The sequence below is a fragment of the Nannospalax galili genome, unplaced genomic scaffold (assembly GCF_000622305.1).
Source record: "Nannospalax galili isolate Female #2095 unplaced genomic scaffold, S.galili_v1.0 scaffold717, whole genome shotgun sequence".
NCBI classification, from domain to species: Eukaryota; Metazoa; Chordata; class Mammalia; order Rodentia; family Spalacidae; genus Nannospalax; species Nannospalax galili.
In genome coordinates, this window is record NW_008339763.1 from 1422801 (window position 1) to 1441109 (window position 18309).

At 47.7% G+C, this 18309-nt stretch overlaps 1 protein-coding gene across 3 annotated transcripts in view; it reads left to right on the top strand.

Moving 5' to 3' along the window:
* Zc3h3 (zinc finger CCCH-type containing 3) overlaps positions 1–18309 on the top strand; it is a 101793-nt gene that overhangs the window by 67210 nt on the left and 16274 nt on the right. The window contains exons 6-10 of one of the 3 annotated variants that reach the window (XR_003849769.1): positions 1803–1845; positions 1920–2078; positions 2169–2238; positions 4400–4531; positions 7706–7853. Coding sequence is in view for 2 of the 3 variants with exons in the window: in XM_029564234.1 (XP_029420094.1) it covers positions 1803–1845; positions 1920–2078; positions 2169–2238; positions 4400–4546 (419 nt within the window). In the remaining variant the exon portion in view is untranslated. Of the gene's footprint in view, positions 1–1802; positions 1846–1919; positions 2079–2168; positions 2239–4399; positions 4547–7705; positions 7854–18309 lie in introns of all 3 variants that reach the window. The other 2 variants (XM_029564234.1, XM_008834527.3) reach the window with 2 other exon arrangements.

Here is an 18309-nt window from a genome sequence, read left to right on the forward strand (position 1 = left end):
CTGACTGCTGTCCCTTTCTTCTTGCCTCTAACTCACTGCATTCCTGCCTATGCCCCAACTCCCTGTCTCCACCATGAGGGCACCATTCCTGGCCCTAACCCAGGCCCAGCTGCCTGGGCCTGGACTGCTATGCAGCAGAGCCCCTGCTTCCCACTCTGGCCTTACCACTCAGTCCTTGAGATGCCCTTTTAAAACACCAGGGCACTGAGGGTAAGTGTAAGGCCACCTCTGCCTCTGCCCACAGACCTCCGGTGAGGTAGTATCTGGCCTCACAGTTTGACTAGTGGATGCCCCAGGTGCTCCCTAGTAGCAGGCCAGCTTTACCTAGCTCTAAGGTCCCAAGGCACAGCATACTACTCACCCCTGCCTAGGGAGGACATGAAGAGGGTGCGGGGAGCTCTTAGGGCCAAGTAGCTTCTAGATGCCAAAGGAAGAGGGCCTGAGTTTCCAAAGAGTGAAGCATAAAGGAATGCGTGGGCCTTGGGGCAAGGAGTGAGGGTTGCTCTGGAGCAGAACTAGTGCTCAGATGAAGGAGTAGGGCTCTGTGGGTTCAGGCATTTTAGAACTTCCCTTTTTAAAACCTAGATGGCTTTGTCATCACCTCAGGTCCTCAGAATTTCTGAGTGATGTCACTGGTGCCTCTTAGCGCTGTATTCATTTCAGCAGCTGCCCTAGAGGAAATCGGATCTGGTCTGGGAAGGGTCATGTGCGTATTTGAGGAACCCAGGGAAGCCATCCTGAGCAGGCCCTGCCCTGCCTTGTGACCCTGGGACTGACCTGCCTGTGCTTTAAAAGGCAGGCAAGCTGTCCGGTGAACCTGGCTCTCCCCACGTGGATGCCTCCCTCAGTCTTCTCCTGCTCTCCTTTTCATGCCTCACTGGTCCCCCAAGGAAGGCTGGGCAGGTCTTGGTGTTTGTGGATTTGAGGACTGTGAAAGGAACCTTGACCATTTCAAGTAATGGGCTGGGTATGGTGGTGCATGCCTTTCATCCCAGTGCTCAGAAAGGCAGAGGCAGGTGGATCTCTTTGAGTTCCAGCCCAGAGACCTGTTTTTCAAATAATGCGCTCCAACAGGGGCCAGTCTGCAAGCCAGTGTGTAGAGCCACAGCCCGCATTTCCAGCTTTGCCACCACACAGTTCTGTAGTATTGTTCTTTCTTTCTTATTTAATGATTCTTTATGTCTAAAAACCATTTTTCTTCCTATACAGCCAGGCCCATATTTTCTACCCCAGTATATGCAGTCCCCTCTTCCCCTTCCAGACTCTGTAGAGAGGAGCCATCACCCTTTGCCATTTGGATGGTGGACTCTTCAGAATCCGAGCCAAGGATAGTGCCTAGAGAGGTGTCTATGGGCCAGTCACTGCCTCAGCCCAAGGACCTGACCCATGAGCTGCCAGGCACCAAGGGGCAACAGGAAACCAGTGTAAAACCTGTCAGTACCAAGTTGGTCTTGGGGAACCTGGTTGACTGGAGGCATCAGAGACTGGCAGGCTGTTTCAGCCCTTGTCCCTGAGGAGTGTGCTCCCTCATGGGAGGCTACCTGGCATGCTGGCTCCAAAGGCACCTACCCTCAAGCCAAGCCAGACACAGGGTCCAGCAGCACCCAACTCTTGATGCTGTGTCTCCAGAGGGAGGGGCTCCTGGAGGAGGCATCTAGGCCTAGACTGAGTACTGGGAGCCCAATGGGGCCTTGCCAAGATGGGTTGGTGAGAAAAGAATATAAGGCCAGATGGGTACAGGGAAGGGTGGGTGAGGGTTCCAGCTGGGCTGTGGCCTCATGTAAGCATCCTTTTCTCTGCAGGGCGACTGGACCCTGCCACCAGCTGCAGTCGTTCCCTGGCCAGGTATGTTCCCTGGGGCTGGGAAGGGAGGTGCTCCCTGTTCACTCATGGGCTCACAGACCTCTCCCTTCGTGCAGCCGGGCCATCCAGCGTAGCCTGGCCATCATCCGGCAGGCAAAGCAGAAGAAAGAGAAGAAGAGAGAGTACTGCATGTATTATAACCGCTTTGGCAGATGTAACCGTGGTGAACGCTGCCCCTACATCCATGACCCTGAGAAGGTGGCCGTGTGTACCAGGTGCCCTGCCCAGCCTTACTAACAACTTGGAGGGGGTTGTGGCAGACCTTGGCACCAGCCTTCCCCAAACCTTCCTGTCCCCTGTTGCAGATTTGTCCGGGGCACGTGCAAGAAGACAGATGGAACCTGTCCTTTCTCCCACCATGTGTCCAAGGAGAAAGTAAGTGTTGTATGGCCAGCAGTCCCATTCTTCCAAATGTCCCTCAGGACCACACAGGTCCAGGCAGATGGTGCATCGTGGTTTTCCTTGGTCTTGAGACGGCGGCCTCTGCCTCTAATGTCCAGGAGTCCATGTGCTCCTGCATTTGGCCCCTCTACTCTCATGTCCTGACTGTGCTGTGCTGCCTTTCACCTCAGCTAGAAGCAGCACCAAGCTGGGGTCCCCACATACACACAGGGGTCTCCCTTTACCATCCCCCCAGGTTCTATAGTGAAGCCAGGCTCTTTCCCATCTCTACCCCCAGCACAAAAGAGGGCAGCCCCACAGTTGCTCCTGGGGTACAGGGCCAAGTTCTCATCTGCCTCCAGTCTGGATGAAGTGGTGGTCAGGAGAGCCATCACAGAGCAGCCAGATTGCAGTAGCCAGGTGCACCCCTGCCTAGAAGGACTGAGAGAGCACTGTGGCCAGGGATGGCCACAGACTAGTCACCAGCCCCACACTCACCCACTGGACTCTGAGAAGATAGCCTGACCATGGGTGTGGGAAAGGGCCTGGGGGCCAGGGCTGCAGTGTGAGGGAGGCCGCTGGGTGAGGCCTGCTGCTGCTCCGACAGCTTTTCCCCTTGAGGAGCTCAGAGAGAATCAGCATTTTTCTCCCTAATCGAGCTTCGAAACTCTGTCGTGAGCAATTTGGAAATTCACGTCGAGTTTCGGGTTCATTAAGCGCCAGCTCCAAAGCCAGCGCACACTCCAAGCTGTCTAATGTGTGGGCCGCACCAGCGCCCTGAATTAATGTTATTGTTATTTGTGTGGACGTGGTGGGGTGCAAACAAGGTTAATTGAAATGAGAACGCAGTTTCCTCTTGGTAACGGCCCCGCTCTGACAGCCAGGAGGGGCTCTGTTTGGTGCAAGAGTTGGCTTTATTATCCCTTTTTATTAGAGCTAATTTGGGCTCTATATCAAAAACCACATTAAGGGAATTGTCTACAGCCTCACCACCGCCAACCCAAACGGGGGCCCCCAGCCCCTCTCCCCTCTGCGGCTGCAGTTAAAAGACAATTAAAAATAAACTCTTGCTCGGTAAATCTCCCTTTGTTTCTTTGATCTCCCCCTCCTCTCTCAGCTCTAGGGCTGCTGCCCCAGCCCCTTTCTCCTTGGCCTCAGATAGGGTTACTACCTTTCCCTCTCCCACTTTGCCTGGGAAAAGTGTCTTTTTAAATCCCCTGGGTTCCTTTGGACCGGAAGGAAGTCCTCAGCCCCACTTCTGGTCCAGGTGCTAATAAACAACTCTGTGTGAGATGAATGACTACCTGGGGCCACGGAGGGCATGCTGGGCCTGGACTGTGACAATGGTGGCTGGCCCACAGTAGGGGAAGAAGTAAAGTTTCTTGGAAAACTCAGAGGTACCGCCTTCCCTGAGTGGCCTCCAACCAGGTCTTACCCTTAGGTTTTGTCTGTCTGGTGGGCTGAGTTGCCTTTCTTCCCCCTCCCAGCCCAGATAGTGGTACCAAGTAGCAGCTGCAGTCAGCAGGCGTTAGGGTTACAGTTCTGTGCTGGGGAAGGAGCAGGGCATATCCAGCTCCTGGGCTGAGGAGCCTGCCTGGGCCTGTCTGCCCACAGCTGCCAGGGAAAGGCCAGACTGCCTGCTCCAGGGCCCCTCCTACTGACAGGCCAGCCCTTAGTGCTGTCATGTGGTCAGTACTAAACCTATCCTGCTAGAAGTCCAGCCTGCAAGCCTGCCTCACCTAGATAGTGGGCCCATGGCCCAGGGCACCTCAAGTCTTGGGTTGGTAGCCAGGAGCCCTGGCTATTGTCCATACTCTTAGGGATTGCACACCTGGGGCCAAGCCACTGCTAAAGGCTGCTTAGCTCCATGCCCTCCTCTGGGCAGAGTTAGACCAGATATGCTGGGTCACCTAGGCAAGCAGGGGTCCAGTATAAGCAGGTAACCCCTGGACCTCAGCTGCTGCTGGCTGGTACTCTATGTCCATTTTTCCTTCAGGAAGGCCATGATACAGTTCCCCAGGCAGAGTCTGGGTGACCGATGCCTAGCTGTGGGACCCTGTCAGGGGCCTTCAAAGCCCTAGTGTTCTTGCTTGTCAAGTGGTTGTAGTGCAGAGGGGTAGACCCTCAGGCCCTCATCACCTTCCTCTCTTCACAGATGCCCGTGTGCTCCTACTTCCTGAAGGGGATCTGCAGCAACAGCAATTGCCCCTACAGCCACGTGTATGTGTCCCGCAAGGCCGAAGTCTGCAGTGACTTTCTCAAAGGCTACTGCCCGCTGGGTGCGAAGGTGAGGGGGCTGCAGGTGGGCACAGGACGTCCTCTTCAATATCCCTCAACACTTGCTGTGTTGTCCACAGGCACCATCATTCCATCCACCTCACAAGTGACTCGCAACCCACCCAGGGTTACATAGGGCCAGGGAGAACAAGGGGTTTGCAGTGCATTTCACCTGAAGCACAGGGAAAGGGATACAGTGACTAGGACAGCAGAGCCTAGGGAGAGGGCTCTCCTGTGAGCCGAGGGTGGTAGTGGTGAGAGGAGTGTCAGAGGCTGGGGCTCTGCAGAACTAAGCTAGCTAGGGCTTACTGCTTCTCTGGGATGTTGGGTAGTAGACACCTGGCCCACTCCCATCTCACCTGGCAAGGATGAGCCAGCACTGGAATCCGTTGCCCACTGGAGGCATCAGTGCCAGGTTAGGGTTAGGAAGCAGGCAGGAGGGCTGTCACCATATCCCTGGGTAACTGACATGCTTCCTGTTCCTCCTCCTAGGTGCCTAAGACTACTTGTCTGGCCACCCAGACAGCTCAGTCTCACCTGTTAGCTCTTATGGGAAACCAAATAGCTGAGCCAGTGTGGCCTTACAAGCTGCACAAGCTCAAGTAGCTCTGGGGCCCTAGCCCAGTGGGACAGTCTTTTCCTAGCCTCCTATACCTGAGCTCCTTATCCTGGGGCTCCATGTCTGGGGTGGGGCTGAGAATGGCTAGGGACCCTTGGAGTGGACTCTTTAGTTCCCAACACCCTAAAATGGAGCCATAATACACAACCAGGGCCTTCAATAAGCTGCCTTTAGTCCTTTATGTCTGAAGCCCTTGGGGCCCACGGACAGGAAGGTGAATACCTTCCCCAAGAGAAGCCAAGGCAAATAGGCAGTATGGGCTATGTCTGCAAAGCAGCTCCTGTCCAAGCACTCTTAAGGCTCAGGTGGCAGGCCAGCCCTCCCTCTCTGGCTTCAATACTATAGGGGCCACCAGAAACACTGGGTGTGCACCCGACCCTCCCCAAGCATAGCCTTCAAGTTGACTGAGCTCCTCCATCCTTCCTGACTCTCACCCATCCACCCACCAAAGTAGCCCCAGAGCAGTGACTCCTCGAGCCAGCCGCTGCCTCTGTATTACTACTGACAGGCCTGGCTACATGGGCCTGACAGGAGCTGGCGGGTCACCTTGAAGGGCACGGATCCCTGGCAGGGAAGCCCTTCCGGGAAGGTGGAGCCTGGTAGGGCCTGATGGGCAGATCTAAGCCCTGGCCCAGGTGAGGGGCAGGACCCCACAGAGGCCACAGATGATTATTGTAAAATATTCCAATTTAAATGAAAATATCAGAGCGGTATTTAAGTCCTGCTTCTATTAGTGGAAGTGCTTACTGCGTCCCTTTCCGCGTGTCAGCGCTGCGTCCCTGCCGCATGATGGATAGCAGCTTGTAATTATATATGGGGAAAGCGCTGAGCAGGCCAGATCCAGCAGGAGGGGAGGCAGCAGCTTGGGCCTGTGAGGGTTAATTTTATTCTCTAAATAATATAAAAAGTGCTGAGTCGTCACCTTGCGCCTGAAGTAGAAGTCCTCAAATGGGCCCCAGAGAGTTTATAATATTCCACTGAATCAAGTGAAATTGTTAACCTTGCTTCATAAAGCCATGGCTTGTTAAAGAGGCGCATTCCCTTTTCTTTTGAATAATTTAGGCTGGGAGTAAATCTCTGTTCCTTCCCTTTCTGGGGGCCATGGGGCTGTTCCAGGCCTTTTGGCTCTGAGGGTAGCCTCTGCCAGATGACAGGCCCAGCTCTCCTGTTGGAGGATAGATTGGTGACTGCAGGCTGGTGACAGTTGTGGGATGCCCTCATGTCTGGGGGGGTCCTTGCACTAGAGCAGGAAGTGGCCAGTGTGGCCCTGTGTCACTTCCACTCTTGCCTCTAGCCCAGAGCACACTTGGATCACTTTGATGCCAGCTTCATCATCTCCCTGGATCCTGTGTGTTCTCTCTGCAGATGCCCCGGGGCACAAAGCTGGGGCATCTGCTCTTGGTGTACCTGTCCATTAGGGTATGTGTGTGCCCTGTGTGCACGTTTGCATGCCAGTGTGCACAGTCCATTCATGTGTGTGGAGTGTGTGTGTATGTGTGTGTGGAGGGTACGTGTGTGTATGTACGTGTGTATGTGTGTATACGTGTGTGTGCGTGTGTGTACATGTGTGTGCGTGCGTGTGTGTATGCGTGCTGTCAGCTGCTACCACTTCCTGTTAACCCTGCCATGCAGCCCCCACTCTTCTGTTGGTGCCTCCTGCTCTGCTGTCCCCTCATGGCTCAGGCCCAGTCTGGACCCCTGTCTGAATATCAGGTTTTGTCCCCTGCATTGTCAGGCCTCTGCCCCAACCCTCTTGGCTGTGGATGCGCCCTGAGCCCTCCCTGCAGCATCTTTGGTTTTCCTGCCTGTCACTCACATTTCCTCTGTCAGTGGGGATCCTTCCGTCAACTCAAAACCATATTTTTGTGGTACAGCCTTCCCTTTCCCTCTAGTTTGTGTGCTGAGTCTGTTGAAGGGCCTGGCCCCACGCATGATCACAGGGAGCCCCAGCACCTACTGCTGACTGCATTAGCCGTGGTGAGGCAACTGTGGGTGAGGGTTAGTCCCCAGTCCAGCCTGCCCTGCCACCTGAAACCATGACAGGTCATCCTCCTGGGGATGAGGGCTCTGCCTCCCTCCTGGGGCCGTGGTGGAGAAGAGAGCCAGGTTTAACCTGCAGCTTCTTGCACAGGCTACCATGCCCCTGCTGGACTTGCTGTTGTATATTGGCTTGTCATATGAGGATGGTGCTCTCTGTGTCTTCATGTAGTGATGATCTAAATTTGTCTTCCTTTCCCTCTGGATGTGGGGGCCTTGGAGGCATTGCAGTTCACCCATTTCAGTGCTTCATGGTGTCTGGTATATTACTTTGTGCTTACTTTAATGCTGGGGATTGGACTCAGGGCTTCATACATGCTGGATGAGTGCTCTGCCCCTACACCTAGAGAATTATTTTTTAAAATTATGGCATGAAATGAAAAAATACTGTGGTGCGGGCTGAGGTACAAGACATTGGTAGGATACCACCTAGCACAAGCAAGGCCCTGAGTTTGAATCCCTGGCCTCCAGAAACACCTCTGGTTTGATACAGAACAGACTCATTTTCACTTTTTTTTTTTGAGACAGGGTCTCCCTGTAGCCCCAGCTGTCCTGGAACTCTCTGTGTAGACCAGGCTGGCCTTGAACTCACAGAGAACCATCTGCATCTACCTCCCGAGTGCTGGGATTAAAGGCGTGCACCACCACACCCGGCCCCATTTTCACCATTTTAAAGGTAAGAACTCTGTTGTTAATTAAATTCATAATATTAAGCCAGGGGTGGTGGCACACACTTGTAATCCTAGCACCCAAGAGGCAGTGACAGGAAGATCAATACGAGTTTTTGACCAGCTTGCTCTACATACTGAGTTCTAGGCCAGCCAGGGCTACATACATAACAGGACCCCGTTGCAAGAGTAAGTAAATAAATAAATAAATAAATAAATAAATAAATATTAAAAGTAATATGCACTCATCACCACAATGAAATATTTCCAAGACTTTTTCAGCACCCCAAACAGAAATACTGTAAGTACCTTAAGCAGTAACTGTCCTTTCCTCCCTCTCTCCTGGTAGCCTACCCAGGTAATGGAGCTAGTTGGTGTTTGTCCTGTTGTATCTGGCATCTAGCTTCTTTTTCTCAGGATGGTATTGCAGGGTTCATGTTGTAATGTGTATAAGAATGTTATTACTTTTTATGGCTGACTAATACTCCATTGCATGCATGCAGACATTGTGTTCATCCATGTATGTCTGTTCACAGACATGGCTTACTGCCGCTTTTGGCCACTGTGAATGACACTGCAGTGAAGCAAGTATCTGCTCTCGGCCTCTCTGGGTGTACATCCCAAGTGGAAGTGCTGGGTCATGGTGTCAGTCTTATATTTATCTTTTTGTAGAACTTCCAAGCTGTGTTCCGTAGCGGCTAGACCACGTCACACTCCCATAAGCAGTGTGCCCTTCTAACCCTCCCCACCACGTATGAACTCATTCATTAGTGCTAGTAGTTTTTTATGGCCTGAGAGTTTTTGAAACCATACAAGATCATGTCATTTGAAAATGGAAAATTTTATTGCTTCCATTTCAATGTGAATGCCTTTAATTTCTTTTTCTTGCCTCGTTCTGGTTGGGCCATCAGTGCTAGCTGAATAGAGAGGCACAAGTGGGTGCTCCTGTCCTCTCCCTTCCATCACTGAGCACAATGCGAGCTGGCCTTGGGCTTCTTGTTTGTGGTGTGCATGTGTGGCTCATAGGATGAGCACACACACACCCATCTCCAGTTACTGAGTGTTTATACCTCAGAAGTGCTGAGTTCTGTTAAACCTTTTCTACCTCGGTTGTGGGCTTTGCCTTTCATTCTATTAAGTGGTCAGTTAATGACAGTGACCAGACTGACACAGTCACTTTGTAATTTGTGTATTAAATCAGTCTTGCATTCTAGGAATAAACCCCACTAGGTCATGCTGTATAATCCTTTTAATATACTGTAGACTTTAGTTTGCAAGTATTTTGCTGAGATTTTTTTCATTAATATTCGTAAAGGATACGGGCCTCTAGTCTCCTTTTCTTACACTCTCCAGTTTGGCTTCAAGGAAATAGTGGCCTCATGGAGAAGTTGGGAAGTGCGCCCTTGTTTCTTTGCAGTTATTGTAGTTTGAGAATTGGTGCTAATTCTTTAAATGATTTAAAAGAATTTACTAGTGAAGCCTAAAGTCCTGAGCTTTTTTTCCGGGGCAGTTATGGCTGGTGGTTTATCTCTTCACTTCCTGCTGTAGTGAGAGTCTGGAGGTTGAGCGTCTAGGGTCAGTTCATTTCATCTAAGGTGTCAAATGTGTGTGATTGTGGTCTTTCCTAATTTTTCTTTAGACTTCTGCAGAATCTGGTGATCCCACTTCATCCCTGATACCGGAAATGTGTGTTTGCTTTTTCTCATTTGTTTTGTTAGAAGTGTGTTAATTAATTACATTGATCTTTTCATTGATTTTAATCTATTGGTGCTTTTCTTTTCTTTTCAATTTCACTGGTTTTTGCCCTTCTTATTATTTATTTCTGCATGTGTGGCTTTATGTTGCTTTTTTTTTTTTTCTCCAGGTTCTTTTTTAATCTTTTTGAGGCACGGTCTCTCAAGTCCCAGCTGACGAGAAGTCACTGTTGTAGACCAGGCTGACTTCGATCTCACAGGTGTCCACCTGCCTCTGCCTCCCGAGTGCTGGAGTGCTGGGACTAAAGTGTGCACTACCATGCCCAGTTCTTCCAGGTCTAAAGTAGGAGCTTAAGTTGTTGATGTGAAATTTTCTAAGTTTGAACTTAGGTAAACGAACCCCACAAACCTAAGGAGCTGTGCTCCCTTCAGCTCTGCTACCTGTGGGTTATTTAGAAATGTCTCCTGTGGTCCTTTTGTCCTTGATTTCTAGTTTGACCCCTGAGTGGTAAAGAATATGTGCTGTATGATTTTAATGGTTTCCAATCCCAATCTCTCCTCCCCCTCCCCCACTAGGGTTTAAACCCATGCTAGGCAGATGCTCTTCAGCTACACACCCAGCTGATTAGGTCTCTTTGGGTTTCCTTTACGGTCTGTTTTTGTGTATTTTCCATTGATGCCTGAGATGAGTGTATTTCTGCGGGGTGGAAAAAGACTAAGCCTTGGAACCCAGTTTCCCTTCATAGCTGATGTCTTCTGACCAGAGCGTATGATTTGTTACTCGACAGACTTGGAAACAGTTCCTGTTTGCACCTGTAAATGTATTCATTGTGTTAACTTATATAAGGTTTTAGACTCAAATCTTTGTTTTTTGTTTGGGACTGGCTCTTACTGTGTAGCTGAACTCAAACTTCAGATCCATTTCTGTCTCCCAGTGCTAGGATTGCAGGTCTGTCCCCAGCTCTACTCAGTTCTTCAAAAGAACCACATATATACTGGCTTTCTGCTGTTAGGCCTCAGCAGCACATCTCTGCAAAAGAAAGAGGTGCTTCTATACTTCGAGAAAAGTGTTCTCTTCTTAGGTGGTTGAATGGAGCGTTATATAATAGATTTTGCTGTTTAAAGAGTTTTTTTTAACTTTCAATTTTATTATTATTTGTGTGTGTGTGTGTGTGTGTGAGAGAGAGAGAGAGAGAGAGAGAGAGAGAGAGAGAGAGAGATTGGGGAGAAGAGAGAGAGAGAGAGAGAGAGAGAGAGAGAGAGAGAGAGAGAGAGAGAGAGAGAGAGAGAGAGAGAGAGAGAGAGAGAGAGAGAGAGAGAGAGAGAGAGAGAGAGAGAGAGAGAGAGAGAGAGAGAGAGAGAGAGAGAGAGAGAGAGAGAGAGAGAGAGAGAGAGAGAGAGAGAGAGAGAGAGAGAGAGAGAGAGAGAGAGAGAGAGAGAGAGAGAGAGAGAGAGAGAGAGAGAGAGAGAGAGAGAGAGAGAGAGAGATTGGGGAGAGGCATGCACATGCCCATGGCACACATATAGAAGGCAGAGGAAAACTTTGTGGAGTCAGTTCTCACTTTCCACTTTTTTGTAGGTTCTAGAGATGAAAGTCAGGTTACCACACGAGTGTGGCAAGCTCTTTTACCCACTGAGTCATCTCCATGGCCCTAAGGATGTTTTTGAGTTGTGTGGCCTCGTGAATTTTTGTCTTTCTCTTTTCAGGCTGGCTTCCAACTTACTGTACTTACTAGGTAGCTGAGGGTGAACTTTGATTCTCGAACTTGAACTTTGATTCTTCTGTCTCTACCTTCTGAGAGCTGGGATTGCAAGTGTATCCACCCTGCCTGGTTTAAGTGGTGCTGGGGTCAAAATCTAGGGCTTCATGCGTTCTAGGTAAGCACTCTGCCAACCGAGGTATATCCTTAGCCCCCAGATGTTTGTTTTTGAGAGAGTGGTGTTGGAATCTGTAAAGTAATTATGTTTGCCTATCTTTCCTTCATGTCTACCAGCTTTTACTTTACACAGCTCTGTTCTGTGTGCATGTGGGGCCAGAGGCTGGCGTCAGCTGTCTTCTTCAGTGGCTCTTCACCTTGCTTTTGTGGTAGGGTCTCAAAGAGATGAGCCTACCAGCTGGCTGTAGGCTGACTGGCCAGTAAACCCCAGGGATCCTGCTGTCTCTGCTTCCCTGCTGCTGGGATGACAGCACACTGCTGTGCCCAGCTTTTTATTGCGTTCTGGGGATCAAACTCAGGCCGTCTTGCTTGCATAGCAAGTACTTTACCAGTTGACCCATCACTCTAGCCTGCATATAGCTTTTGTTTTGTGCATATACGTTTTAGGTTTTGCTTTGCTTGGTTTTGTTTTTTGAGGCAGGGTCTTGCTGTGTAGCCCTGGGACTCACTGAGTAGTCATGGAACTATTTAGAGCTGACTGATCTCAAGCTTATGACACTCTTCCTGCCTCTGGGTTTACAGGTATGTACCACCATGCCAGGCTGGTGTGTGTGCATTTAGAATTGGTCCATCTTCTTGGTAGATTAACCTTTATTGTATGAGGCCCTCTGGCTCTGCCAACTTTCTTTGCTCTAGAACCTTCTTTTCAGATTGGTCAGCCCTGTTTTCTTTGGGTCAACTTTATGTGATCTAGTTTTTTTCCTTTTTTTTTTTTTTTGGAAGCAGGGTCTCCCTGTCACCTCAGCTGTCCTGGAACTCACTACGTGGACCTGGCTGGCCTTGAACTCTCACAGAGATCTGCCTGCCCCTGCCTCCGGAGTGCTGGGACTACAGGCGTGTGCCACCACGCCCGGCTCTTTTTTTCCAATTTTAAAAAATTTATTTATTTTTATTTTATGTGTATGAATATTTTGCCTGCATATATGTACGTGTACCATGTACATGAAGTGCTCATAGAGGCCAGAGGAGACATTGAATCCCTTACAACTGGAGTTACAGATGGTCATGAGCTGCCATGTGGGTGCTGGGAATCGAACCTGGATCCTCTGCAAGAGCATAAAATGCTTTTAGCTGCTGAACCATCTCCCTAGCCCCCTCCCCTCATTTTCGAGACAGGCTATAACTATGTAGTCTCAGCTCACCTGGAACTCTCTATGTAGACCAGGCTGGCCTTGAATTCACAGAGATCCGCCTGCCTCTGCCTCCCAAATGCTGGAATTAAAGGCTTGCACCACCATGCCTGACTTTTTTCTATATTTTAATTTTTTATTTACCTGTGCATTATATTTGAAGTAAATTTTCATAGGCAGCAGATAATTTGAGTCATGTTTTCAAATTCATTCTGCCAGTATCTGTCTTTAATTAGTGAGCCTCTGCCATTTATATTTAGTGTAGTTGTTATGACAAGGCTCAACTCTACCATTTGATTTTTTTTCTCTTTTGAGGTGATTTGTTTTTGTTTGTGTTTTTTTCCATTTCTCTGTTTTGTTTCCTTTCTGTGAGTTGCTTAAACATTTCTAGAGTTATATTTTGATTTATCAATAATTTGTAAAGCCTGTCTTTCTAAAATGTTCCTAGTGGTACCCCCAAGGTATTATGTTGTGTACGCGTAACTTACCAGAGTCCTTTGATACTGGCATTTTACTCATTTGAACTGTGTTGGCGTTTACCTTCCTTAATGTCTCTCCATTCTCAGTAACTTTACTTTCTCTACATACATTTGAAAGCACATTGAATCAGATGTGCGTGGCTTACACCTTAAATCCCAGCACTCTGGAGGATGAGGCAGGAGGATTAGCTTTAGTTTGAGGCTAAAATTACATAGTAAAACTTTGTCTGAAAAAGATTTTTAAAACTAGACGCTGAAGAATATACCTCAGCAGCTAAGGGCCTGTGCTGCTCTTCCAGGGGCTCAAAGATCAATTCCAAGCACCTATACCTGGCTGCTCACAGCTATCTGTAACTCCAGCAGGGCATCTAACACCCTCTTTTGGCCTTTGTGCACATGCACAAACATACACATGTACATAATAAAATCTTCTGAAAAACAAAAATGAAAAGCACAGTAGACGCTCTTAAAAATTTCATTTTAATCATCAAGCATAATTTATTATTTTTTTAAGATTTAAAAAATTTGTTATCTCATGTGTATGAGTGTTTTGCCTGCATGTAAGTGCACCATGTATGTTCAGTGCCCACAAAGGCCAGAAGAGTTCATTATGGATCCTCTGGAACTAGAGTTAAGGATGGATGTTAGTTACCATATGGGTGCCGGGAACAGAGCCCAGGTCCTCTGCAAGAGCAGCTCTTACAGGCTGAGCCTCTCTCCAGCCCCTCAAGCATAATCTAGAAAAGCTCAAGAAATGACATTCTAGTGTGTCCATATGTATTGTTCCTTATCTTGTCCTAAAGTTCCTCCTACTGTTTAAGGGCCCTTTCTGCTCCCCCCCCCCATCCATCCCTCTATCCCTTTATTATTTTTTAAATATTTTTTAAATTATTTTTATTTTATGTGTACGAGTGTATTGCCTGCATGTATGTGAGTGCACCCGTGTCCTGCAATGCCTTGGAGAGCCACTCAGTGTGGGTGCTGGGAAATGAACTCAGGTCCTCTAGAAGAGCAAGTGTTTCTAATCGCTGAGCTATTTCTCCAGCCCCAATATTTTTTAGTTACTACTTTTTAAAAAATGTTTTATTTACTTTTTAAATATTTTATTTATATATTTATTTATTTGTTTATTTATTTATTTTTGTCTTTTTGAAGCAGGGTCTCCCTGTAGCCCCAGCTGTCCTGGAACTCACTATGTAGACCAGGCTGGCCTTGAACTCACAGAGATCCATCTGTCTCTGCCTCCCAAGTGCTGGGATTACAGGCATGTGCCACCACGCCCGGCTTATTATTTTTATGTATAGAGTGTATTGCCTGCGTGTAGGTAAGTGCACCCATGTCGAGCAATGCCCACGGAGGACAGAAGAGTCTGTCGGATCCCCTGGAACTGTAGTTGCAGACAGTTGTTAGCTGCCATGTGGGTGCTTGGATTCGAACCTGGGTGTTCTGCAAGAACAATCAGTGTTCTTAGCTGCTGAGCCATCTCTCCAGCCCTTATTTATTACTTTTATTTTATGTGTATGAGTGTATTGCCTGTGTGTAGCTAAGTGCACCCGTGTCATGCAATGCCTGAGGAGGACAGAAGAGGCTGTCGGATCCCCTGGAACTGGGGTTATGGACAGTTGTTAGCTGGGTGCTGGGATTTGAACCCGGGTCTTCTGTAAGAACAACCAGTGTTCTTAACCACTAAGCCATCTCTCCAGCCCTCCTCCCTTTCTTTTTTAAAAAAGTTTTTATTAAATTTTTGCATATTTCATACAGAAAATCATCTTTATACCTCCTTCCCCTTAGCACCTCCCATAGCCCCCACTGGAGTGCATACATTCTGTCATTTGTGTTAAGGTCTAGCATGTAAAGTTAGTGTCCCCAGATGTCCCTCAGTGCAAGTTCATCCACAGGGATCTAGTCAGCCTATCTAGAGTCCCTCCCTTTAAGAAGATCAGTGCTTCCTCACCCAGCAGCAATCAGCTGCCAGTAATTCTTCAACTAAGATTGGGGCCTGCTGTTCATTTCCTCACTTCTTTGCCGGGTTTTTGTCTGCCTAAGTTTGCGTGGGTCTGTGCATGCTGACACCATTGCTATAAGTTCATATGAGAAGGGTCCCAGGAGCCTATAGGACTATTTCCCTATGGTCATGCACCTCCTCCCTGGCTCTTACAATCTTTCTGCCCCCTTGTCCGTAATGATCCCTGAACCCTGGGCAGGGAGATTTTGATAGAGAAGTCCTGTCCAAGGACCAACGCTCTGCAGACTCTTATTCTCTGTGTTTTGGCCATTTGTGACCTTTTGCTTTCCTGGCCCTCTGTCGTATGAGGGAGCTTCACTGATGAGAACTGAAAGATGCATTAGTGCTCTCTTCATCCCTTGTTCTATGTTCTGTGAGTCTTAGGTGTAGAGGCTGCATCTTAGATGTGCCAGTTAGACTTGGGCAATTCATAGAGCATCTCTGTGTGTGACCAGTGGTGTAACTGTAATAATCTCTGTTGAAAAAGAAGCTACTTTGATGGGTGGTGACGGGGATACTTGTCTGTAAATTTAAGGATCCATATTTTGCACGTAGTAAGAAATTACGTTTGTCTAGGGATGTGACAGCCTTAGAGTTTTCTCTAAGCTCTGTGGCCTCTCCAGCTATATATATTTGGCTAGGATTATAGTACCAGACATGAGTTCTCTTCCATCGAGTGGGCTTTAAGTCCAATTAGGTAGCTGTTGATTACCCCCAAGATAAAAGTACCACTACTAGCTGGGCGTGGTGGCGCACGCCTTTAATCCCAGCACTCGGGAGGCAGAGGCAGGCAGATCTCTGAGCCCAAGGCCAGCCTGGTCTGCATAGTGAGTTCCAGGACAGCTGGGGCCACAGGGAGACCCTGTCTAAAAAAACCAAAAAAAAAAAAGTACTGCTACTGCACCAATGTCGTTTATTGTGCTGGTCATTGATGTGGTTTTTAGGCCTTGAAGGTGGGGTTGGACCACTGATTGATGTTCTCCCTTGGCAGCTTGCACAGTGCTCTATAAAACTATGAGAGCTACCTTCAGGGGAGGTGGTGTCCAAGTCAGTCCCAGCTCTGTTGTTCCAAATCCTGTGTCCAGTAGGACCCTGTCTTCAGCAAAAGGCTCTTACCAAGTTCTGGGAGGCAATCAAGGGCTGTGGCAATAGCCTGTGTACTTTGGGGAGTCTCTTGGACCACCCTGGCCAACAACTCAAGGAAGGTTTCTCCTGTCCGCCACTGTTTCTTGTTATGTAGCCTTTAGCTATGCTCACGGACTCATGTAGGGATATTGTATATGTAACTTTTCAGTAGGTTTTTGGACTAATATGATTCCCTCTGGTTTTTCATACTTGCTAGGTACTGTTTATCCCTCTTCTTTCTCTCCCTGTCTTATCCTCCTCCCCGCCCTCCTGATTTAAAGTGTCCCCATTTCCCCATTTCTCTCTTGATAATTTCTGTGTGCTGTGGTCCCACCTCTTTTGAGCTCCTCTTCCCCTTTATTCCCACAGTTCTTTGTACAGCCCTCCTTCTCCCCCTCCCCTTTAACTACCAGTTTTTACACATTGCTCTCTTAATAACACCTGTCTCCTACTATTCTTCTCTCTCAGGTTCCTTCTTTCCCTTCACCTCCCTGGTTCCCTTCCACTTTCCTGGTTCCTGCAGTTACATCAGGATATGCACGCACTAGGATGTGGTGCTAGGATCCACAAATGCGGGAGAACACACCTTTTTGTTTTCAGAGTCTGTGTTACTTCACTTAGTATAAGAGTTTCTAGATCCATCCATTTACCTGCAAATATTATTATTTCATCTTTCTTTACTGCTGAATAGAACTCCATTGTATAAATGAACCACATTTTCATTATCCACTGGTCAGTTGAGGGGCACTTAGGTTGCTTCCATCTCTTAGCTATTGTAAAAAGAGCAGCAACAGACATGGTTGTACAAGTGTCTCTACAATAGGATGAGTCCTTTGGGTATATATGCCAAGGAGTGGTATAACCGGGTCATATGGTAGGTTCATTTGTAGCTTTTTAAGAGTTCTCCACACTGTTTTCCGTAGAGGCTGCACAAGTTTGCAATCCCACCAGCAGTGTATGAGTGTTCCCCATTCTCCCACATCCACATTCGCCAGCATTTGGTATCATTTGTTCTCGTGATCTTAGCCAGTCTGACTGGGGTAAGATGAAATCTTAAAGAAGTTTTAGAGCTGGGCGTGGTAGTGCATACCTTTGATCCCAGCACTCAGGAGGCAGAGGCAGGCAGATCTCTGTGAGTTCAAGGCCAGCCTTGTCCATAGCAAGTTCTAGGCCAGCTAAGGCTACAGGGAGACCCTGCCTCAAAAAGACAAAAAAAAAAAAAGTGGTTTTAATTTGCTTTTCCCTAATTACTAACGATGTTGAACACTTTTAGCCATTTTATTTCTTCCTTTGAGAACTCTCTGTAGATCTTTAGCCCATCTTTTAATTGGGTCATTTGCTTTCTTAGTTCTTTGTTTTTTGAGTTCTTTATATACATACATATATGTTAAACCTCTATCAGATGTGTCACTGGTGAAGATCTTTTCCCATTCTGTGGGTTTTCTCTTCACATTCTTGTTTCTTTTGCTGTGCAGAAGCTTTTTAGTTTAATGAGCTTACTTCCTGAGCAACTTCTGATTTAGAAAATCCTTTCCTACACCTATATCTTGTAGGTTACTGATAACATTTTCTTCTAACATTTTCAGAGTTTCCAGTTTCACATTTAAGGTCTTTGGTCCATTTGGAGTTGACTGTTTTAGAAGGTGAAAGAAAGATCTACATTCATTCTTCTACATGTGGAGATCCAGTTTTTTCAGCACCATTTGTTGAAGATGCTGTCTTTCTTCTTTGTATGTTCTTGGCCCCCTTGTCTAATATCAGGTGACTGAAATTGCATGTACTCAGGTTTGGGTCTTCAATTGTGTTCCATTGTTCTATGTATCTATTTTTGCACCAGTACCATGCTGTTTTTATGACTATAGCTCTGTAGTATACTTTGAGATCTGGTATAGTAATCCCCTCAGCATTGCTCTTTGTGCTCAGGGTTGCTTTGGCTATTCAGGGTCTTTTGTGCCTCCACATGAATTTAAGGACGCATTTTTTCTAATCCTGTGAAGTATGTCACAAGGATTTTGATTCAGATTGTGTTGAATCTATATATTGCTTTTGGTAGGATGGTCATTTTAATAATATTGATTCTTCCAATCCATGGAC